This window comes from Boeremia exigua (genome assembly GCF_020726555.1).
Source record: "Boeremia exigua strain MPI-SDFR-AT-0100 chromosome Unknown C7974scaffold_16, whole genome shotgun sequence".
NCBI lineage: Eukaryota > Fungi > Ascomycota > Dothideomycetes > Pleosporales > Didymellaceae > Boeremia > Boeremia exigua.
In genome coordinates, this window is record NW_025763533.1 from 851,303 (window position 1) to 871,667 (window position 20,365).

Here is a 20,365-nt window from a genome sequence, read left to right on the forward strand (position 1 = left end):
ACTGAGGCAGGGAGGGATTCAGTGCTGCGTCGGCCTCGCTGCGGTGCTGGCTGTGGGTCTGAGAGGTTGTTTGGTTTCGTGAGGAGTACTGCGGAAGCTGAGCTGTATTGGATATCGTCGTTGGTTCGCTGGTCCAGAGAACAGCACCGTGCATATTACTATAGTTTGGCCACGTGGATATACGTGTTTCGTGTGCAGTTGTACGATAGCTTGCAGGGGTTCCAGCATATGAACGGAATCGAAGACTATCCATAGAATCTTGAAGTCTAGCACATCGCCCTGTGTTCTTAGTCAGTGACATTACTGACGGACATAGTGTACAAGATCACTGGTGACATGATAACAGAAAGTATCTAGGATGAGTGGATCAAGTCAACTTTGGCTCTACGAGGGGAGATAAACGACGCGACGACTTGAATTCCCGGATCATCGTTCGGCGTGACAGATCCTGGCTTTGGTGCATGTCCGCGAACAGAGCATGCAGAGGCTGAATGTAGATCAGATTCCTGCACTCAGATATACCTCTCCCTGCGGTCGCCGTGAGTACGGTGCTGTGTAATGGCTGAATCGTCTGGCACGAGGCCAGTGAACATTGGTAGCCGAGGAGTGTTCTGCAGCTCCAGGACGATTCCTAGCACCTGTTTCTGCAAATCGAACACTTCGTTGATGAGCATGATGGTTCCACAAGTCTTGAATGTTCTCAGGTGATTCTATGCTTTGAGGAAGTACCAGAGACGATGGTAAATGTCTCCAGCGTTGGGTCAATTCCGTGGAGACGTCTTGGGTCATCCAAACCAAACCATGGTCATGGTTGATCGACTCCATACAGAGTACGTCAGCTCGAGTTCACAGCCCTCTCAGCCCCAGATAAGATTTGTAAAAACATCCAAGAGGTATCCGCATGGCACACTGATCCACCCCATGTAGTATTGATCCAGGGAAGGGCAACGCGTCGACTGCCGAGCCAGTAGGCGTCAATATAGACTGCGTCAGATAAAGGTAGCGGCGGCGACCCGAACTCAATGCGCTTAGGCCGCTTCCAGTGATGACCATCCGTTAGAGGCCGTTGTCAAGATGTACCGGTCATGTCGAGTCGTGGAAACCTGACGCGCTCTCGATTGATACGAGATTTGGCCCAGCGCGAACGACTATTCAGACTACACAGTCCAGCACGGATGTCGTCAGAGCTGTGGTCCAGATGCAGGCCAACGCACCAATATCGAAGCTCGCATGGTGGAGGTCGACAAGCTTTACCAAGACTGCGAGAGTCTGCGATGCCAGCCACCTCTTTCTATTTACTTCCCGGGTGGCTCTCCGCTGGATGGCATCAGCTTGCAGCGCACTTAGGGGCGCGGGCTGACGTCAGTGTGCCAAAGTTCCCGCTCGGTGCAGGGACGAGGTAGTGCGATCTTGATCTGACGCGCGCTACACAGGTAGCAGCATGTTGTTGAGGAGACGGTGCGCGCGACTGCGTCCTGTCCAGGCATCACCAAATTACCGTGCGTCAGTCAATTGGATGTGAAGAGAGTCCAAGATGGAATGCGCCCTGGGCCTCAGCCTGCTAGGTGGTGATTAGTCGAACCCCTGTATACATGACGGTAGGTTAGGCTTGCATGTGCAAGAGCATGCGATAATGGCTCAACATTCTCGCAAAACAGCTGGCTCGTAGGTGACGGTCGAGCTGAGGATATGCAGAGCCACTTATCGTGCCGCTTATGATCAGATAAGAGCAGCTTCCGATTGATCCACAGCGGCCTGTTAGGTAGGCCTGGTTCCGCCAACGACCGTTTCCTGGCGATGGAATACACGTAGAATCGCGCTTCCGAGCTACGTGAGTCGCGTTCAAGGTCCAGCATGTTAGAGCGTGCCACGTTCCCATGGCTGTTATGACAGTCGCCGGGCTTCATCTCGTGCAAACAAATTACTGTCACCGATTCGCAGCGCTGGCACAAAGGAGGAAGTGCTTCCTGCGTGCGGTCCTGACGGTCCGACTTGCTGACCAGTCGTACCGTGGTCAAGACCTCGGGCTATGCGAGCACGTGAATTCGCAGCTCGCCATGCGGGATGGTCGTTGGTCCGCAGTCATGCTGCATACCGATTGGCTTCATGTTGTGCGATCCCCAGATTCGTGGGTCCCGGTGCCGCGATGCACATCGAGCTTCTGCAGACAGGCTGCCGTGAGTGCACGCAGGAAAATGCCGCTGGTCGGTCGACCGTCGCATGTCGTCCCACTCGGGCAAGCCGTGCATTAGTCTGGTCCAAACAGTCATTTCTGAGACCTGCTCGCCTGGTGACAGCCAAACAAGATTGCTTGTGCAAGGAGCTGACGATGGTCGGAGGGGTGGGGAAACATCGCCCGACGCATAGCCACGATCAGGAAGGAGCGCTCCGGGCCCTGAAGGTCCTGGGACGTATGGAGTACCGGCATGAGGAAGGCTGAAGTCTGGCCCACTGTGCCTCATTTTCTGTCGCACTGGTTGCGCACGCAACTCTCCACATAGAACCACCTGCAACCCACCTGAGCGTGTCCTTGTTTGTTTTTCTCGTCTACGCTCCCTGTCAGGACCCTGCAGCTGAGCCGCGGCTGTCCCCCGCAGTGAACCTCTCGGTTTACGGGCCTCCCTCCGCTATAACCACATGCAGATCACTGTTCTTTTAAACCTCAATAAGCCGCCAATCACAATATCATCCTTCCACTACAGTCTCCCTCCGTGCATGCAGCAGAACCGTGCTCGTGGGTACTGTCTCTTGTGTCTTTACCCCCGGCCCGTCTCGCCATCGGAGGACTAGCCCTTCCCTTTTCTGCTCTGCACGAGACCAGCCTTAGGCTTCGCCTCGACACAGCTGTGCATCCTCCCACGCAGACATCCTCTATCGTGGCCTCGCCAGCTCTGCAATTTCTTCATCTGTTAGGCCTAGCCTAATAGCGCGTCGGCAGTAGACGCGGCTAAAGCAGCCTCAATACGCTACCGCATGGCCTCCGCTGCTATAGTAGGTAGGCATCCGTGCTTCGGAACAGATCGTGAAGTATCCACGGCCACCTTTTCTGAGGCAAGACTCAAATCCACTTAGCGTCACTTGACCTCGCAGGCGGCCAAATTCCGACGACTACTTTTCCCTCCGTCCGATATAATTCCCTCAATCACCATCACATTCATAACAACTTGACCAGAGCCACATCATCACACCTTGACCGGAACCACTTGCTACCTGACACTGCCCAACAACACTTCACCGCCAGGACCCATTGCAGCCCTATTGTGGAAGCCATCAGTACCTAAACCCAAGGTACCAGCATCAGCAGACACTTCAGCAAACGCCGTCCTTCTCTGGATTTTCTCGAATACCCTTGCCACCGTCAAACAGCATTATCCAATATCAGTCGCCAAACCTTCTTCAGTCCGACTCCCAATTCCTGTATCACTACTCAGTACATCGGACAATCACGGCAACCACCACATCTGTGTCCCAATGCTTCAAGTCTGCAACCCGACGCCCCACACCTTTCCAGAAGTGCATCCAGAGCACTTGATCTTCCGACTACGAGAAGTACCGTCTGCGAGAACCATGGAGCCACCTTCGGCACCAAACCCAGCCGGCGATGCTGGTGTCCTGCCCGAATTCGGGTGTATGAGCTTGCAAGATGCGCCATCACCACCTGCGAACGAGGAGGAGTTGGATGTGTGCACCATGACCCGAGAATCTGCCATGAAGCTGATTGCACGAGCCATCATTGCAATGGCGAACGCGGCCGGCGACGTACCTGCGACGCCACCTCTGACACGGACCATTTCTAAGGACAACCTCAATGCGCTCAGGGGCCATCGTCGCGTATCCTCCAGGCCAGCAACACCCATCCCATCTGACAAGGAGAACCATCATCGAACGCCGCTTTCGCCAGCAGAAGCAGATCATGACGAGCCTACGATTGCACATGACATTGGCGCTGGTGCGCTACCAGAGCCCTTGCAGCGGGCAAACATGGCGAGAAAGTTCTTTTCCAAGACCGTCCCAAAAGTGGGCGTCGAAGAGTACATGAACCGCATCCAGAAGTACTGCCCACTCTCAACAGCTGTCTGGCTTGCCGCTGGTTCCTACATTCTCCGCCTGTGCGTGATTGATAAGGTGGTGCCTCTGACTTTCCGCACGATGCACCGCCTGATCCTTGCATGCGCACTGGTCGCAATGAAAGCGCTCGAGGATCACCGTTGGCCACAGAAGCGATTCGCCGCAGTCGGCGGTGTGGACGAAGGCGCCCTTTGCCGATTGGAGCTCTGTGTGGAGTTCCTTCTATCGTTTAACGTCCAGATCTTCTCGCCTGAGAAGTTGAAGGATCTTACCATCTCGCTTCAGAAGGCGGGCCAGGCGGCCACCATCTCCAGCAGGCTGCCCGCCTCATTCAACCTGAAGCTAGGTACCCCTAGGATGCGACGAGAAGTTGCTGCATAATTATAGCGAAATGTTTTCTTAGCACATTTCCTTTGTCGACTGTTTAGGATATCCCCACTGAGCATGCGACGGCGTTCAAGCAACACAAAAGCGGCATTTTGATATCCTCTGAGAGCTTGTCTGAGCGGACTTTTGATAGTTTAGGGAGCTGGCATTTGACCACGCACTTTCCCACAATCCTTCGTTTCCACAGGTTGGATACACGTACAGCTACAGATACATGATCTGGCTGAATCATAATACAAATATGCATCTGTACTTCAATGACTCACACTGTCGCGTGCTAAGTGAAAAGCTTTTTGTGCTTGATCTTGGATCTTTTATACCAGCAACCTCTGGCCAATGCACCTATGAGCTGCAAGATAGCTCTTGAGTTCAGAGCTGTGATCTGAACAGTTGACAGCTGATCTTGGAAGACTCCTCCAATTGCTAACGCGAGCGTCGTGCCTGGAATGTGCATCCTTGCCCCATCTGCGCTAGGCGATCGTCGACGCCGCAATCGTGCCCCTGGCAGCAAGCCACCACGAGTTCGAGTTCAACGTTCACGACATTAACCGCTTCTACGATACCCAGCACGCTGCGATTCCTCCAACGTTATCCCGTGACCACGTCTACAAAGCCACGCGCAACCATCGACGCCGACCAGTAGCCGCGCGCATTGCCCCGTTCGCCTTCTCCACACCGCACACCGCCCTCGTAATGACCCGATTACTGCTGCCCCTCACCGCGCTCGCGGCCCTTGTGCCTTTTGTGAGCGCCGGTATCAAATTTACCAGCCCGGCTGCTGGCTCCAAGTTGACTGCGGGCACGGCGATTGAGGTGGAGTGGGAGGAGGGCGGCGATGGACCCAAGATCAGCGAATTGCTGACGTACCAGCTCATCCTCGTCGGCGGAGGACAGGAAGACAAGGAGCAGCAGGTCGTCAAGGTCCTCACAACAGCCGGTAACTTTGCGCTCGGAGGCAACAAGGCATCGGCCTTGGTAGAGATCGGGCTGCCGGGAGCGAGCACTCCAGCTAATGCATAGTAGGTCGCGTCTGACATGTGCGCACACCTTGAGCAGCTCTACTAACACATGGCGCAGTTTTATCAAGATGGTCGCGGTTGGCAAGACAGGTGGCGAACTCACCACATATTCCGACCGCTTCTCCTACTCCGGCATGACGGGCGCATGGGGGACCGATGTGAAGGCCGCCCTGGCCAAGCTTAGCACCACCGACGGGCCTGCAACAAAGGACCTCACTACCGCAGCAGGTGCCGGAGCAGGCGGCGCAGCTGGCGACTACGATGTCGAGTACACCATGCAGACCGGGCCCACACGTTATGCACCGATGCAGCCAATCCCCCCGAAGACGATCACGGCGAAGAACACAGCGCCCTTGTACCCCACAAGTAGCGTCAGCATTGCGACCACATTCCTGCCTATTCCCAAGATTCAGACCACCATAACACAGAGCCAGACGGCCACGTTCAGCAGTGTTGAGAACACGGTAAGTTGTGTTGACAAACTGACCAATGAGCGCACACTGACTTTTCTCAGGTTGCTGCTGCTCCCCATCCAACGGACGACATGCAGAAGTTCCTGAACAGGTGGAAGGATTAGATCACGGCGTGGACAGATCTCGATTAGATACATAACATGCTGAGATCCAGTGATGATCTCGAATGATGCGCGCACGACCCTGCGCACGTACGATTGATGGCGTTTCTGGCAAATGCCCTTGAATTTGATAGCGTTCAACATACCACGAATAAAGACAACAACTTCATCCCCATATCAGTCTTAGTGTTGTTCGTGATGATCTGCAATGGCCGGGCACCTGCCTTTTGGAGCCGGCCGAGGCAGAGCGAGGGTACCCGATACTATCAAGCTGTCCCCCACCACCCCACTCGTTCCGCGCGACAAACAGCCACATGGGCAGCTGCAGGAAGCTTCTACGCGTTCTCTCGCAACCGTTTTCACACTGCGGAAGAAGCTTTTCGCCTCGACCAAACCGTTTCTACACCCCTGAAAAGTTTGCTGAGCGATTTAACAAGCCTCGAGGACTCGCATCGCTGCCGAAAATGGGTATCGCCGAAAACTATGATGAAGTCCTGAAGGGCAAGTACCCGGCCAAGGAGCACGCGAGGAAGGTCGCCAAGTGGATTATCGAGAAGGGTGGGGATAAGAATGGCACCATCTATCTCGAGGCACAGAAGCAGAAGCTTAATGAGGATAACGATGGAGAGGCTCCCTTCAGGTAGGTGTGTCTAGGTCCATCCAGTATCAGGTGATATTAACAACCAACCCAAGACAACGACGCTACTTCTACTACCTCAGTGGATGCGAGCTGCCCGATTCATACCTGACATACGAAATCAGCACCGACAAGCTCACCCTGTTCATTCCCGGTGTCGAGCCTGACGAGGTCATCTGGTCTGGCCTTCCTATGAGCACAGATGAAGCAAAGGCCAAGTATGATATCGACGATTGCAAGATCACCGCCGATGTCAACGCGCATTTGGCCAGCTCTGAAGCAACTTCGCAAGCGACCATCTACGCTATCCCGGAACAGGTGTCAGATCACATCACGTTCCTCAACTTCAAAGACAAGGACCTCAAGGAGCTTAAGCCTGCGATCGAGTACTGCCGTGTGACCAAGACTGACTATGAGATTGCGCTCATCCGCAAGGCGAATGAGATCTCAACCACCGCACACATCAATGTCATGAAGGCTGCTGCCAAGGCCAAAAACGAATGCGAGCTCGAGGCTGTATTCCTGAAGTCGTGCGTGGAGCGCAACGCAAAGAACCAGGCTTACCACTCAATCGTGGCAGCCGGCACGAACGGCGCAACTCTCCACTACGTCAACAACGCAGCACCCATCGACAAGCAGAACCTGCTCCTTCTGGATGCAGGATGCGAGGTTGACTGCTACGCCTCAGACATCACCCGTACTTTCCCTATCCAGGGTCACTTCAACGAGGAGAGCCGCGCCATCTACGACATCGTCTTGGATATGCAGAAGCAGTGTATTGACGCTCTCAAGGCGGGCGCTGTGTGGGACTTCATCCACGAGCTCGCCCACAAGATCGCCATCAAAGGCCTTCTTGCGCTCGGTATCCTAAAGGGCGACCCAGATGAGATCTTCAGGTCGCGAGTGAGTGTTGCGTTTTTCCCTCACGGTCTGGGTCACTACCTCGGTATGGACACGCACGATACCGGCGGCAATGCAAATTACGCGGACAGGGACACTATGTTCCGCTACCTCCGAGTGAGGGGTGTTCTCCCTGCGAGGAGTGTCATCACCGTCGAGCCCGGCATCTACTTCTGCAGGTTCATCATCGAGCCGTATCTGAAGGACGACGAGCAGAAGGAGTTTATCGATGAGAAGGTGTTGGAGAAGTACTGGGCCGTTGGTGGTGTGAGAATCGAGGGTAAGTCCTGCAGGAACAGAGTCCAGTCCACTACTAACATCTTGCAGACAACCTTCTCGTCACTGAGAACGGCAGTGAAAATCTGACGCCTACACCGAAGGAAGTCGACGATATTCTGCAGCTCATCAGGAGTGGTAACTAGGCCGCGTGCTATTGCGTTCATTCCGTGGGGCAATGACAACAGCAATATAACAAAAAGATCTTCCACTATTCTCCTTCTTTTTCTCAAGTTCAATTAACCCAAAGAAGCGTTCAGTATAGAATCATTTTCGCCAAGCGGCGACGCACCCCTGCCACCGCACCCCTCTAATTTGTATATATTAACGAAGGTCACGCCGGAACCGGCCGCCACTTCTTCGCCTACTTTAAAACGTTTCAATTATCTCCGAGTGGTAAACAGCCTTGCACGCTATACCGTTCCCCGGATTCGGTGCCCGCTTCCCACAGTACCTGCAGCCCTTCATTTTCACTGAGGCGGAGCACGTCGGCCGTGGCGGATTTGGCATAATGAAACCCAAGATATAAACCGAACACATTGGGTCAGGGAAGGGTAGTGGACAACAACAGCTCACTACTATCATCGAGATGTTCGTCACTAAATTGGCAGGTCTCGTCGGCCTTCTCGCTGGCTTCACGGCCGCACAGACGACCACACTGCAAGCTGAATCCGCAACATTGTCAGGTGTCACCGTTGCCACCGCAGTCGCTGGCTTCACTGGTACGACCCTCCAAGCAGATTGATCCCACCTCGACTAACAAACCACCAGGCACTGGCTACGTCGAGGGCTTCGACGAAGGCACCGACAAGATAACCTTCACCGTCCCCGCCACAACCTCCCAGCTCTACGACCTCAAGCTCGTCTACAACGGCCCCTACGGCGACAAGTACACCTACGTCGTCCTCAACAGTGCCGGCGGCTCCCAGGTCTCGCTGCCCGCCACCACGACATGGACCACCGTCTCCGCGGGCCAGGTGCTGCTCAACGCCGGCTCCAACACCATTGAGATCCAGAACAACTGGGGCTGGTACCTCATCGACTCCATCATCCTGTCGCCCAGCCCCAAGCGCCCCGCGCACAAGATCTCGACGCAGCCCGTGTCGCCCAACGCCAACGCCGACGCAAAGGCCCTGCTCAAGTACATCGCGTCCATCTACGGCAAGAACATCCTCTCCGGCCAGCAGGACCAGGCCAGTCTGGACTGGGTCACGGCGAACGTGGGCAAGACGCCTGCCATCCTCGGCGTCGATCTGATGGACTACACCGAGTCGCGCACGTCGCGCGGCGCGGTGTCGACCGACGTCGACAAGGCGATTGCGTTCAGCAAGAAGGGCGGCATTGTCACGTTCGTGTGGCACTGGGGTGCGCCGACGGGGCTGTACGACACCGCGGCGCAGCCGTGGTGGAGCGGGTTCTACACGGCGGCGACGGATTTCAACATCGAGACGGCGCTGAAGGTACGCTGCTCCCCCTGCTATCTCCTGAGTTTCTTGCACCCTCACATCCCCTCCCCTGCTCACCCTAGCAACCCACCACGACGCAAACCCCCGGCTAACGCACCCAGGACACTACAAACGCCAACTACACCCTCCTGATCAAAGACATCGACACCATCGCCGTGCAGCTCAAGAAACTGCAGGACAACGGCGTCCCCGTGCTGTTCCGCCCGCTGCACGAAGCCGAGGGGAAATGGTTCTGGTGGGGTGCCAAGGGCCCCGAGCCCGCGAAGAAGCTGTGGAAGATTGTGTTTGACCGCTTGAACCGCGTGCACAAGCTGCAGAACCTTATTTGGGTGTGGAACAGCGTTGCTGCCGACTGGTACCCGGGCAACTCGGTCGTCGATATCGTGTCTGCGGATACGTATGCGCAGGGCGACCATGGGCCGATCAGTGCGACGTATAACAACTTGTTGACGCTGACGGGCGATACGAAGATCATTGCTGCGGCGGAGATTGGCAGCGTTATGGAGCCCAGCCAGCTCAAGGCGTATCAGGCGGACTGGGCGTGGTTTGTGGTCTGGACTGGCGAATACATCAGTGGCGGAGCGTGGAACAGCCTGGAGTTGCTGAAGAGGGTGTACAATGATGCGTATGTGCTTACGCTGGACGAGATTCAAGGATGGCGGAAGACTTAAGGCATAGCACGGGTACGGGCTCGCACTTAAGGTCAGAGAAGCAGAAGCATGTTTTCATTCCGTCATGTATATCGTTGAGCTCTACAAAAGAAACGCCGCTGCTATGAGGGCAAATCGCGCTAAAAACGTATGTGCAGAAGTGAAGATAAATGCGCCAACATCGAGCGACGCCGAGCGTGATATGTGAAGATGGACACCAAAAGATCGAATATATGTAGCAAACATGCCAAAATCTCAGACAGAGATGCAGTAGGCGTAGCTGGCCCAGAGGTTGGTGCACTCGGAGTTGAGGTTGGTGTTAAGCTGGCGGAGGGTGGCGAAGTCGACAGGGGCGGAAGCGCAAGTGTCGCCGGACTTGGGAGTGAAGTACTTGGTGCATTTAGCTGCGGCTCCGTCGATGATGAGATCAGGCTTAGCAGAGCCAGTCTGAGGGGTCTCAGCGAAGACACCAGGAACAGGAGGCGGCGTTGGCGTAGCAGAATGAGCAGCCGGGGGAGTAGAAGTAGGAGCCGCCTGGTTCGGGACGTCGTTAACTTCGGCAACAGTACCCTGAGCACTCGCGAGAGAGCCAATGACAGCATTGTCGCAAGGACTCCAGTTGAAGGGACTCGTGAGGCGGTTGGCGATGTCGGAGGCATAGCACGGAGTAGGGCCAATACCAAGGTTGTTGTCAGTGATCCTGCCGGCATTGTACAGACGAGCAGCCTTGTACCACTTGCTGTCATCAGTCGTGCCGGCGTCCGCAACGCACTGGGTCAGAGTTGTCTCGAGGCCATCACCGTCAGTGCCATCGTGGATCATCTGGCGAATGACATCGTTAGAGCATGGGCTGACTGGGCTTCCGCTGGGGTTGCAAGTTCCCTTCCCCTGAGCGCTCTGCATCAAGCCTGGGTTTTCGTGACCCCAGCGAGTGGTGGGAGCTCGCACACATCCCTTAGACTCCTGTATGACGATGGCAAGAATGAATTCCTGTGTCGAGTCAGTAAAGTGGTCAACGCAAAAGTTTCTAAACAGGCTGCATACCTTGGGGATACCTGACGCGTTGGACTCTCCGATGATGCTGTCCTTCAAAGCTTTCATCTCGGCATCGCTGTTGTTCTCGCCCCAGCCTTCTACCTGGCAAGAGTTCTTGATGGTCTCGAGATTGGCCTCCCTGAATACTTGTCAGTGAGTGAAAGACGTGAAGAACATGTGACATACCAAGCACTATCGAAGCTCAGCCACGACTTTCGGGATGGCCAGCCAGTGGCCTGAGATCCGTCTCCGCCAAACATAATGTACGCGCCTCGTGCGGCAACAGATTGAATAGCAACATTCTTAGAGATGGGAGCTGCAAATGAAAGCGCAAAGATGCTGCAAGCAGCGACAAAGGAAGTGGTAGCAACCATGACTGCAATTGACTCGGTTGGAAAGAGAGTAGTGTGGGATCAAAAGTGAGCGTGCAAAGTGAGTGTGCAACGAGCAAGAAGATGAATGAAAGTAGTAGCGGAGGAGCTGGCCTCACGCAAAGTCAAGTGAAATGAAAGTAGGGTGCAGAGCGATACAGAGAGAGTGTCGGACAGTCGTAGGTTTTATATTGACCAGAGCTCGCGTGGGGCTGCTGCTGGAGGGCGTTTGCGCCTGCGGTAGCCCATGGGCGTACCTGACAGTGGAGCCAGGTGTGGAGAACCGCATCCCTGCTACCTGCAAGATGTCAAGCTGCCTCGGTGCCTGCACTTACCCCTTTTGGGATACGTGCATCGGTGAAACAGAGTTGCACCGTACTGGGAGCGACCACAAAGAGTGTGGCGCGGATCACACAGGGACACATTGTCGTGTTCAAGCCCAGCCGCGATGGGCTTTGTCAGATTCGATTTCCTGGAATTGGGCGTAAATTTCCGCAGTCTGGTGATACCGTGTGGTAGTATTTTACTTCCTGCCTTGCCATCGACACCGTTCGGTGTATAGATCTAAAAGCGACCTGCAGGGAACCATACCCAAACTGCCACCCCGGTAGATCAAACGGCAGGGCTGTACAACTTGCTAGTGAGCTTTACGATTGGCGGTGTAGTTTACTACGGGCCGCATAGAGTACACCGCGAAGAACGCCGGAGGGGCATGCGGCGGAAGCAGCCGGTGAGCGCGTCGTAGCATCACGAGACGTTACCGTTGTCGCTCGGTAACCGGAGAGACCTCCCAAAAGAAACACTGAGGCTCTAGGCAGCTGTTCTGATGGGCGCCACGCCGGGCGCCACGCCGGGCGCCAGGCACAGGATGAGGCGATTGACCGAAACTTCTGCGCTGTCTCCGTGCGGCGCAGTCCAACACCACGACTTGAGCGCGTACCTGTCACCTCGAAAGTGGAGCATGGCGCTTGGGCAAGCAGGGGTATGTAAATCCCCGTAGATCTGGCGGCGCTTTGTTCTTCCAAACAAGAAGGAGGCTAGGCTTGGTCAAAGACGGGCTCTGCAAGGGCTGCAAAACGGTAAGGACTAGATGCACAATCTGAGACTTGCGCAGCACGCGTACAAAGAGTTCAACGCCACTGCTCACTCGGTATCCTTGTTATCATCAAGTGACAAAGGAACTCGACGTGCGGGAGAGAAGGAGAGGTCGTTGTGCAGCATGGTGTCACACATGCAGGTGCGGGCTGCAGTGGTCACTGCACGCGAGATCTACCAATGGCGTGAGGCGATCTTGCAAGTACAGTGCGTCGGGTCGCACCCGGTACTTAATGTTGTGATCATGAATTTAGATTGTAGTTGTAGCTTTAGAAGATCGCATCTCGAGGACGGGACGAAGATGCGGGGTTGTTGGTGCGAGGTTTGCGCATGTATGACGGTGAGCACTTGTATCTCAGCATCGTCACCGAATACCCTATCACCTTCCAACCAGCGTATTCTCCAGCTCAGGATGCTCCCTCCGTAGATTCACCAACGGCAGGAACATCTGCTTCTTCACCTCTGTCCCCTCTGCTTCGGCGGTTGCTTGCTCGCCCGCCCAGGTCCACATCTGGCTCCAGGGTATCCACTCCCACTTTGCGCACTTGTGCGGTTCCATCGGCTATGCAGTGTCAACTCTGACATTGTTTCTGTATGGGTTCCTCGAGTTCCTCGATTACCCAATGGGGGCAAGGCTGCAACTGACCTGAGCGACCTTGTTCTCGCCTGTAATCTCGGCAGTAACAAAGATAGTCACATAATGCTTTCCCTCGCCAAACACATCGTTGGTTGCAGTCAAGAACTTGATGTTGCCTATCTCGAGACCAGTCTCTTCTAGTGACTCCCTTGCGGCCGTTTCCGCAAAGGACTCGCCGTACTCGAGGTGCCCACCTGGACATTGGAAGGTGCCTAGTCGAGGTCAGCGAAAGATGCTGGCAAGAGGTGGTGATTGAAATCAGAGCAACTGGCATGTAAAAAACTAAAGTGACCGTAGAAAAGGAGAGGATCGTACCTGCGCCGTGACTGCCTGCTCTTTCGCCCATGATAATGTTGCCGGCGCCATCGTGAATCACAACGGCAACGCCAACCTTAGGGCGATCTGCTTCTGACATGGCAATTGTGAGCATCGATGATAGTTTGTAGTAAATGAATTGGGGTGTCAATGAGAGTAGGATAAGGTTGCGCAGAAGTAATGTACAGCTGTATGAATCATCGTAGATGTAAGATCAGGCACGCTAGCGAAGGCTGTGTGGGGTAGTGTCGCCTTCAAACTTGCCTGTTTGCGCAGTGAAGGGGCTGAGTGAGCTGCAGAAACAGGAACTTTTATTGACTACGGTGAGCTCTTCGAGCTAATTCTGAGTTGTTCGATCTGGTCGTGTGAGTGAATCCACAACCCCAAATGAGCTAAGCCAGCACTCCCAAACTCGAACAGCCGACCACCATCGCCAGGGTCGTTCATCCATGGCAAAGAAAAGTCCGTTCGACTTTGATGTGATCCAAAGAACAGATTTCCATTACCGGATCCGTCCAAATAGTCAAAGAAAAAGCACCATGAGATAGTCATCAAAAGCATTCGCGTGCCCACTCTTCACTTAGGGTCATCAGCGCGAGCCTGGAGGCCGACGAGCATGTTGTAGAAGTCTGCCTTCCAGTTAACGCACTCGAAATACTCCCACCAGAGACGCAGAGCGGGTGGGTAGTCTGCATCAGCCTAGAAGAAGTCAGTAACATACCCTCAACAGCCTCACAGCATGGCAACGTACAGAATCGAAGGCTTTCAAGATGAAGTCGGACTTCATCATTGACGTCTTCATGCTGGCCTCGCGCTCCCATCCGGCAAGCTCCTGCACGTATTTCTTGACGTCGCTCTCCACCTGCCTACTGTGTTGCTCTTCATCCGTGGTGACAACGCTTGTTCCGGTGGGCGGGAGAACAGCGCCTTCGTACTCAGGCCTTGGAAAGAAGTGCTTCTTCAGCTCGTTCGTCAACCACTCTTCGCGGGGCAGAGCGGTCAGATCTTTCGCGATGTGCTCTTGGACGCGTTGGGGTACTCGAGACCTCATCGTATCGTTGTCGAGCTTGTCGGACCAACGCGTCTGCGAATAGTTTCCAAAGTAGGCGTAGCGGCCTGGTAAAACCTGAACGAACATGGGGACATCGGTGTAGGGATCGATGCCTTCTTCAGGCAAGTCGTCGAACTCTTCGTCGGGGGCAGTGTTGAAGAATGCGGTCAGCTTTGCGCCGTGCTCTCCAGGTCCTTTCGGCAAGTATGGCTCATATGTTGGGTCGAGCAGGTAGTACGTGCGATTCTTGAGCAAAGGCGCACGAGACGTGTTGATGAATCGCATACCAGGTGACCACGCAATGCCACTGAGGACATTCTGGAGCATGTCGAAGCTGAATGTAGCCATGTCCTGCTTAGCAGGGATCTTGACAGCAATCTCGGCAGGCAGTGCTGCAAGTGTGGTGAGGTAGTGCGGCTTCCAGTCATCCGACAAAGTCTCTGCCTCAATGTGGGACACCTTGACAGTTGTAGAGGGCGACGGTGGTGGGCTTGGAGCTGCTGTAGGGACTGTTGGCTGTCGAATGAGCGTATCAACCGGTCCATCTGTAACTAGAGGCTCGTGCTTGTCCTTTGTCGCGTCAAGCGAGAGCCTGGAAATCCTGTACAATGGGTTAGTGAAGGCTACCAAAAGGCACGGATCGGGAGAGCGCACGAGACACCGTTAGTAGGAATGAGCTGCTTGCCACGAAGGTGCGGAGGCAAGGACTTCCCGCCTGATCCTCGACTAGTAACACTCGTGGCCTGCTTGTGGAGAGGGACTTTGTTGCTGTCAACCATTGGCGTGCTACCACCGTTCACCTTTCGCTCGTCAGCATTGCCGTTCACTGACTCTTGAACATCGTGGCTCAATTGCTCGAGCTCTTCCATGAACTGCATAGCACTCTGACGTGACTTGACAAGGTCAACGTCCTGGGGACAGGGCTGAGCCTTGCCAAATGACTGACACATGTCGTGATATAAGTCTGTGAGCGTGTTGACGTCGTCGCGTAGATCGGTGTATGTTGACTCCAAGCTAAGGATCCGGGCTTCGAGATACGGAGAGGGAGGAGCGCTCACCTGACGCGACGCGCTACTTCCCTGTGAGTTGATGGAGCTGCCGTTGGGGTTGAAGTTACGGGCGCCGGGATTGAAGTTGCCGGCGAACATAATGAGGCCGCCAGCAGAGAGGATTGGTGATTGAAAGTTCCGGTGAGGGTATGAGAAGGATCAACAATCAAGGTCCTTTGGGGAAGAGTATTAGTGTATGGAAGGTTGCCTCGAGTAGTCAATTTATAGACCTCGTGGACCGTTGCCTGCCTGGCACTCACGTGCTGAAGATCAAGGTGAGAGACGCGATAGCGGTGTAATTGGAACTCGACGTAAAGGCAGCAACCGAGAGGATCGGCTGTTGGTCAGCCGCGAGTGGTCTGAATAGTGCCAGCCTGTGATACTGACATTTGACGAGCAGTGTTGCGTACGGTAGGCGAGTTGGTCTGCTACACAAGGAGTAAGAATAGACAATGTACGAAAGGCTTCAGGCAGCGGGGAAAAGTATCAGTGAGACTATGAAGCAAGTAAGGATAGCGTGACAGTTTAATTCTGAGGGGTCCAGTGAAGTTGCATGGCACTCTGTACCATCGGTCGTCCACTCTCTGAACGCCGCCATTCAACCTGCACAGGTCCGTGTCTACAGTTGCTGTAAATTGTAATGTAGATACCACCGTCATGGCCGCAATTCGCTGGATCTATTACAATTCACAGACAATCTCTCCTCACCCCTTGACAGGTCTCGGCGCCGTGGATGGTGTCTTGATGCTTTATGAAATTGAAACCGGCAGCTGTGGTCCATTCTCGGCTGGATCGAATGCACCAGAACGCGAACTTTGGTAGTAGCGCCGATGCATCTCAACGTCTCCCCCACTACCAGCAGCTCTCGCTGGCTCATTTCACCTCGTTCTCGAGGTGTGCATCTCCCAGGACTCTTTCGATTCTCTTTCGGCTCACTCTCCGCGCGTTCGGGCCCCTGTTTCGACCTGTGTCGGTCAGGCATCAGCGTTGGGCTTCCATACTGGCAGCGACTGCAGTCAGCTCTTCTAACATATTCGACTATGAAGCTCTGGTCCGACACGGCTTCTGCATCGCGCATTGCTAGTCAGTGCCGTGATCGTCCTCGGGCGCATCCTTCGAGGCATCGCGGTTGAGAAGGCTGCCAAGACGGGGACTGGTGACGCGAACGCGCACGCGACCGGGTGCTCCCATCAGGCTCGCAGTGCGCGAACACGAGGCGATGGAGCGTGCTGAGCATCTTCGGCAGTGTTCTGCATGCTTGAAACGCGTCTGCGATTCGGAAGTGCTGGCTGCAGGGAAGCACGGAGTATCTCGGTTCCTGGCAGGGACGCGCCATTTCGGCAAGCGCGACTGAACCCTGAGAAACGTCATGGCTAGTGCCGTGCCCGCTCCTGCATTATTCAATTTGCGAGCGACTCCTCACACCGCGGCTGATCACGATAAGCGTACACGCACCGAGTTGGCTGACTGCTTGCGACACGTTTACGACATCTATGAGCCTCTTTTCGCCATCCATTCTCGTCAATCACCTGCTTTTGTGACCTCACGATGCCGCCGAAGCGCACCACCGAGGACGTCCAGACACTCAAGGAGAAACTCCACAACACAAATGCTCGCGGACGTCGCACCGGTGGCACCCATCTAGCGAATGGAAGCAGCCTGAAAGAGGTCGACAATGCGTCCACCAACAGTGGTCACACGTCGAACGACCTCGACACGTCGAATGTCAGTCACCGCCTCGTGTCTCGCCGCTGACTCTACGTCACAACGCCCACCACAATGCACACCCAACACTGACATTCGTTTCGCTATCAGATGAAATGGACGACCCAAGAGCCTGCCGTTCTCCAGGCCTACCGCCGAACCTACCGCCTCGACACGCCGTCGACCTTCAAGAACCCGCTTAGCCACGTCGTCCTCGGCCAAGGCATAGGACGCATGTCGCCGACCATGGCACGCGCGAAATCACAACGACGAGTCCAAAAGGACCAACTGGCATTGGCTGTACGGAAGAATTTCAATGCTCTTGGAGTCAGCGAGAGCGACGTCATCGTTGACTGGCTGTACAAATCAAAACACCAGGGTGCGTTCCTCGAGTCTACGAGCACAGCACGGATCGTCTGCTAACAGCCGATGACTAGACAAGGAGTTCCGCGTACGATTCACGCCACAACGCAAGTGAGCTCGAGTCCGCTCACGTTGCTCACGCCACCCACGTACACACATTCGCTTCACATTCGAACTTTCATCGATACCCAGTCGCGGCACAACAGCCAGCGACATTTAGATAATGAGCATGAGCATTTGGAAGGCGTTTAGGATATACGCACACCCTCGACTGGGTGGTGCATGCTATGGATAGAGCTCACTTGGCTCCGGCGCTCATGACTTGGATATGTCAATGATGGCCACACATACAACGCGGCACAACGCCTGCATATGATATTGTCTCATGGAACTTTTCTTATTTTTATAATGGCTATTGGGTATTCACTGATCTATTTTACGATCAACATCATTCGGATGGCTTGCCGAGAGCATTTTATTTTGCTGTGCCACGCGAAGTCGACCCGCGTTGTCGACCATATGTGACCTTGTGTGAGAGAGATAATGAACCAGGTCAACAGCGCCAGCATTGTTGTATGTGTAGAACACGATCCACCCGGTCGGTGTTGCGCTGGAAAGACGCGGCTCTCGAAGGTGCTGGAAACGTGCCGGGGAAACTCACCACGCGTCATTGGTCGCCCGGGCTTTCAAAAAGTTCATCGACCCCATCGACGTCGAAGTCGGCAATACAGCGTCGTCACATCGCAACACCATCACGTTCATTTTCAGCGCTTCTCTTCAGCTTATTACTTTCCAAGATGAGTTTCGTCGGCCCAATGCCGTTGAAGGCCATGGCGCCTGCGCGCATGGTATCGGCCTCTCGGCAATGCCAGAGGAGGAACATGTCGCACGCAAGAGCGCAGCTCAAGAGACCTTCAATCGCGGCGCAGACGCAGGCGCAGGCGCAGAATGCGCCATCATTACGGGTAGGCTATTTGCAAGCGCATCTGCGAACGGCAAGCTGACATGACGCAGTTCTTCCACGCATCGCAGGCCTCATTCGCAATGGCCGATCCCTACAAGTCCCTCGGCGTCGGCAAGGACGCATCGGCCGCCGACATCAAGAAGGCCTACTACGGCCTTGCGAAGAAGTACCACCCCGACACCAACAAGGACGCCTCCGCGAAGGAGAAGTTTGCCGCTGCGCAATCCGCATACGAAGTACTCTCCGATAAGGAGAAGAAGGCGCAATATGATTCGTATGGCGCATCGGCCTTTGACTCAAACGGAGGGTTCAATCCAGGAGCCGCTGGTGGTGGAGGCAACCCATTTGGCGGGGGATTCGGTGGATTTGGTGGATTTGGCGGGGCGCAAGGCGGGTTCGGCGGCCAGGGTGGATTCCAGGATATCAACTTTGAGGATCTGTTTGGCGCATTCGCAGGTGGACGAAGGCCACGGGGAGGCAGCGGCGGCCGGAGGAATCCATTCCAGGAGGAGATCATGGTCGGCGACAACATCGAAGTGCAAACGAATATCTCGTTCCTGGACGCAGCGAAGGGCGTCAAGAAGGAGATCAACGTCAATCCTTTGGCGGAGTGTGGAACATGTAAGGGCAGCGGCATGAAGACTGGAACCAAGAAGGCAGAGTGCAAGGGCTGTGGCGGTACTGGACAGAGAGTCACAAGCATGGGCGGCTTCCACATGAGCGCGACGTGCGGCCAGTGTGGTGGATCTGGGTTTGCGATACCTCGTGGCTCCTCTTGCGGAACTTGTGCCGGCGACGGAGCCGTCAAGGAGCGCAAGACGATAGAGATCGAGATCCCCGGGGGTGTGGAGGACGGCATGCGTCTTCGTGTCAGCGGCGAGGGTGACGCACCGCTCACAGGACAGGCTGTTGGTGCCGGCAAAGTACGAGGACAGAAGGGCGATCTCTACGTTCTCATCCGCGTAGCGAGCGACAGCAAGTTCAAGCGCAACGGCTCCGACATTCTGCACACTGCCACCATCCCTCTTACCACGGCGGTTCTGGGAGGAGAGATCAAGATCCCCACCCTGGACGGCGAGGTCATGGTCAAGGTTCCCACCGGCTCAGGGACGGGCGACAAGATCACGCTCTCGGGCATGGGCATGAAGATGCTCTCCACTGGAGGACGCCGCAGCCCACAGAAGGGTGACCTGAAGGTCGAGTTCAAGGTCAACATGCCGAAGTACCTGTCTGCGAACCAGCGAACGATCCTCGAGATGCTGGCTGATGAGATGTCCGACAAGACGGCAAAGCGGACGATGAATCTCGGCAAGTTCAGGGAAGAGGCAGAGGCGGCGGCCAAGGGGTCATCAACGGCAACCACGGCGGACGAGCACAAGAACGAAGGCTTCCTGAAGAGCGCATGGCACAACCTCACCGGGCAACACAAGAACCTCGACAAGGACAATGAATCGACGGGCAAGAAGGATGACGAGAAGAAGGGCTCCGGCTCTGCATGAGTTTGAGCGATGGCGAGTGTATATATGACATGTTGTACAAGACTTAGACTGGCGCATGTGGTGGTGTCCTGTCCGCGACAAGGACTTTGCAAGCATTTCTGGCGTTGAACCGTGGTCATGATGTATAAAAGCACCTATTGTAATGGCTGGCCTCTCGACTCCGAGCTGTATTATATAGTTTGCTCCATGTAATAGCGAATGTATCAACTGAATCAGTTACACGCGGACTATCTATCTTTTCCACTTGGACCAGCGCTTCCAGGTCAATGGCGGGCTCGTGACGGTCGCTGTTCGCAGGGCGCGTA

At 54.9% G+C, this 20,365-nt stretch overlaps 9 protein-coding genes across 9 annotated transcripts; 6 read left to right on the top strand and 3 right to left on the bottom strand.

Moving 5' to 3' along the window:
• Positions 1–3,065: 3,065 nt before the first annotated feature.
• On the top strand, positions 3,066–4,471 carry C7974DRAFT_91306 (cyclin-domain-containing protein). The gene has a single exon (XM_046147499.1). It carries the CDS (start codon positions 3,472–3,474, stop codon positions 4,447–4,449), a length of 978 nt encoding a protein of 325 aa, XP_045991132.1. The 5' UTR covers positions 3,066–3,471; the 3' UTR covers positions 4,450–4,471.
• A 558-nt stretch (positions 4,472–5,029) lies between these two features.
• Positions 5,030–6,198, top strand: C7974DRAFT_91315 (uncharacterized protein). The gene is made up of 2 exons (XM_046147500.1): positions 5,030–5,474; positions 5,533–6,198. Exons 1-2 carry the CDS (start codon positions 5,149–5,151, stop codon positions 6,032–6,034), a joined length of 828 nt encoding a protein of 275 aa, XP_045991133.1. The 5' UTR covers positions 5,030–5,148; the 3' UTR covers positions 6,035–6,198.
• Positions 6,199–6,512: 314 nt separating this feature from the next.
• On the top strand, positions 6,513–8,007 carry C7974DRAFT_323299 (putative Xaa-Pro aminopeptidase; the record flags this gene model as incomplete). The annotated part of the gene is made up of 3 exons (XM_046138890.1): positions 6,513–6,688; positions 6,742–7,865; positions 7,913–8,007. The coding sequence occupies 3 exons, from the start codon at positions 6,513–6,515 to the stop codon at positions 8,005–8,007; spliced, it is 1,395 nt and encodes a 464-aa protein (XP_045991134.1).
• An 83-nt stretch (positions 8,008–8,090) lies between these two features.
• On the top strand, positions 8,091–10,093 carry C7974DRAFT_445992 (mannan endo-1,4-beta-mannosidase-like protein). Its single transcript, XM_046145574.1, has 3 exons — positions 8,091–8,583; positions 8,633–9,321; positions 9,429–10,093. The coding sequence occupies exons 1-3, from the start codon at positions 8,451–8,453 to the stop codon at positions 9,996–9,998; spliced, it is 1,392 nt and encodes a 463-aa protein (XP_045991135.1). The 5' UTR covers positions 8,091–8,450; the 3' UTR covers positions 9,999–10,093.
• On the bottom strand, positions 9,988–11,555 carry C7974DRAFT_91334 (uncharacterized protein). The gene is made up of 3 exons (XM_046147501.1): positions 11,199–11,555; positions 11,022–11,151; positions 9,988–10,967 (listed from the first exon to the last, which is right to left on the bottom strand). The coding sequence occupies exons 1-3, from the start codon at positions 11,384–11,386 to the stop codon at positions 10,233–10,235; spliced, it is 1,053 nt and encodes a 350-aa protein (XP_045991136.1). The 5' UTR covers positions 11,387–11,555; the 3' UTR covers positions 9,988–10,232.
• Positions 11,556–12,716: 1,161 nt separating this feature from the next.
• Positions 12,717–13,643, bottom strand: C7974DRAFT_407045 (NUDIX hydrolase domain-like protein). The gene is made up of 3 exons (XM_046143196.1): positions 13,431–13,643; positions 13,125–13,327; positions 12,717–13,040 (listed from the first exon to the last, which is right to left on the bottom strand). The coding sequence occupies exons 1-3, from the start codon at positions 13,543–13,545 to the stop codon at positions 12,858–12,860; spliced, it is 501 nt and encodes a 166-aa protein (XP_045991137.1). The 5' UTR covers positions 13,546–13,643; the 3' UTR covers positions 12,717–12,857.
• A 101-nt stretch (positions 13,644–13,744) lies between these two features.
• Positions 13,745–15,907, bottom strand: C7974DRAFT_91373 (uncharacterized protein). The gene is made up of 3 exons (XM_046147503.1): positions 15,136–15,907; positions 14,182–15,082; positions 13,745–14,129 (listed from the first exon to the last, which is right to left on the bottom strand). Exons 1-3 carry the CDS (start codon positions 15,627–15,629, stop codon positions 14,007–14,009), a joined length of 1,518 nt encoding a protein of 505 aa, XP_045991138.1. The 5' UTR covers positions 15,630–15,907; the 3' UTR covers positions 13,745–14,006.
• Positions 15,908–16,843: 936 nt separating this feature from the next.
• On the top strand, positions 16,844–17,843 carry C7974DRAFT_91353 (uncharacterized protein). The gene is made up of 2 exons (XM_046147502.1): positions 16,844–17,255; positions 17,346–17,843. The coding sequence occupies exons 1-2, from the start codon at positions 17,079–17,081 to the stop codon at positions 17,655–17,657; spliced, it is 489 nt and encodes a 162-aa protein (XP_045991139.1). The 5' UTR covers positions 16,844–17,078; the 3' UTR covers positions 17,658–17,843.
• Positions 17,844–18,309: 466 nt separating this feature from the next.
• On the top strand, positions 18,310–20,293 carry C7974DRAFT_370541 (uncharacterized protein). Its single transcript, XM_046139969.1, has 2 exons — positions 18,310–18,562; positions 18,612–20,293. Exons 1-2 carry the CDS (start codon positions 18,395–18,397, stop codon positions 20,058–20,060), a joined length of 1,617 nt encoding a protein of 538 aa, XP_045991140.1. The 5' UTR covers positions 18,310–18,394; the 3' UTR covers positions 20,061–20,293.
• The last annotated feature ends 72 nt before the right edge of the window (positions 20,294–20,365 follow it).

Excerpts from the sequence above, each read along its gene's own strand:
- C7974DRAFT_91306 (XM_046147499.1), top strand. The coding sequence starts at position 3,472 with ATGCTTCAAGTCTGCAACCCGACGCCCCACACCTTTCCAGAAGTGCAT.
- C7974DRAFT_91315 (XM_046147500.1), top strand. The coding sequence starts at position 5,149 with ATGACCCGATTACTGCTGCCCCTCACCGCGCTCGCGGCCCTTGTGCCT. Across the intron at positions 5,475-5,532 it reads AGCACTCCAGCTAATGCATA|TTTTATCAAGATGGTCGCGG; the intron begins GTAGGTCGCGTC and ends CACATGGCGCAG.
- C7974DRAFT_445992 (XM_046145574.1), top strand. The coding sequence starts at position 8,451 with ATGTTCGTCACTAAATTGGCAGGTCTCGTCGGCCTTCTCGCTGGCTTC. Across the intron at positions 8,584-8,632 it reads CGCAGTCGCTGGCTTCACTG|GCACTGGCTACGTCGAGGGC; the intron begins GTACGACCCTCC and ends ACAAACCACCAG. Across the intron at positions 9,322-9,428 it reads ACATCGAGACGGCGCTGAAG|GACACTACAAACGCCAACTA; the intron begins GTACGCTGCTCC and ends TAACGCACCCAG.
- C7974DRAFT_91334 (XM_046147501.1), bottom strand. The coding sequence starts at position 11,386 with ATGGTTGCTACCACTTCCTTTGTCGCTGCTTGCAGCATCTTTGCGCTT. Across the intron at positions 11,152-11,198 it reads CTGAGCTTCGATAGTGCTTG|GGAGGCCAATCTCGAGACCA; the intron begins GTATGTCACATG and ends ACAAGTATTCAG. Across the intron at positions 10,968-11,021 it reads ACGCGTCAGGTATCCCCAAG|GAATTCATTCTTGCCATCGT; the intron begins GTATGCAGCCTG and ends GACTCGACACAG.
- C7974DRAFT_407045 (XM_046143196.1), bottom strand. The coding sequence starts at position 13,545 with ATGCTCACAATTGCCATGTCAGAAGCAGATCGCCCTAAGGTTGGCGTT. Across the intron at positions 13,328-13,430 it reads AGCAGGCAGTCACGGCGCAG|GCACCTTCCAATGTCCAGGT; the intron begins GTACGATCCTCT and ends GACCTCGACTAG. Across the intron at positions 13,041-13,124 it reads GCGAGAACAAGGTCGCTCAG|CCGATGGAACCGCACAAGTG; the intron begins GTCAGTTGCAGC and ends GACACTGCATAG.
- C7974DRAFT_91373 (XM_046147503.1), bottom strand. The coding sequence starts at position 15,629 with ATGTTCGCCGGCAACTTCAATCCCGGCGCCCGTAACTTCAACCCCAAC. Across the intron at positions 15,083-15,135 it reads ATTCCTACTAACGGTGTCTC|GATTTCCAGGCTCTCGCTTG; the intron begins GTGCGCTCTCCC and ends CCCATTGTACAG. Across the intron at positions 14,130-14,181 it reads TCTTGAAAGCCTTCGATTCT|GCTGATGCAGACTACCCACC; the intron begins GTACGTTGCCAT and ends GACTTCTTCTAG.
- C7974DRAFT_91353 (XM_046147502.1), top strand. The coding sequence starts at position 17,079 with ATGCCGCCGAAGCGCACCACCGAGGACGTCCAGACACTCAAGGAGAAA. Across the intron at positions 17,256-17,345 it reads ACGACCTCGACACGTCGAAT|ATGAAATGGACGACCCAAGA; the intron begins GTCAGTCACCGC and ends TTTCGCTATCAG.
- C7974DRAFT_370541 (XM_046139969.1), top strand. The coding sequence starts at position 18,395 with ATGAGTTTCGTCGGCCCAATGCCGTTGAAGGCCATGGCGCCTGCGCGC. Across the intron at positions 18,563-18,611 it reads AGAATGCGCCATCATTACGG|TTCTTCCACGCATCGCAGGC; the intron begins GTAGGCTATTTG and ends GACATGACGCAG.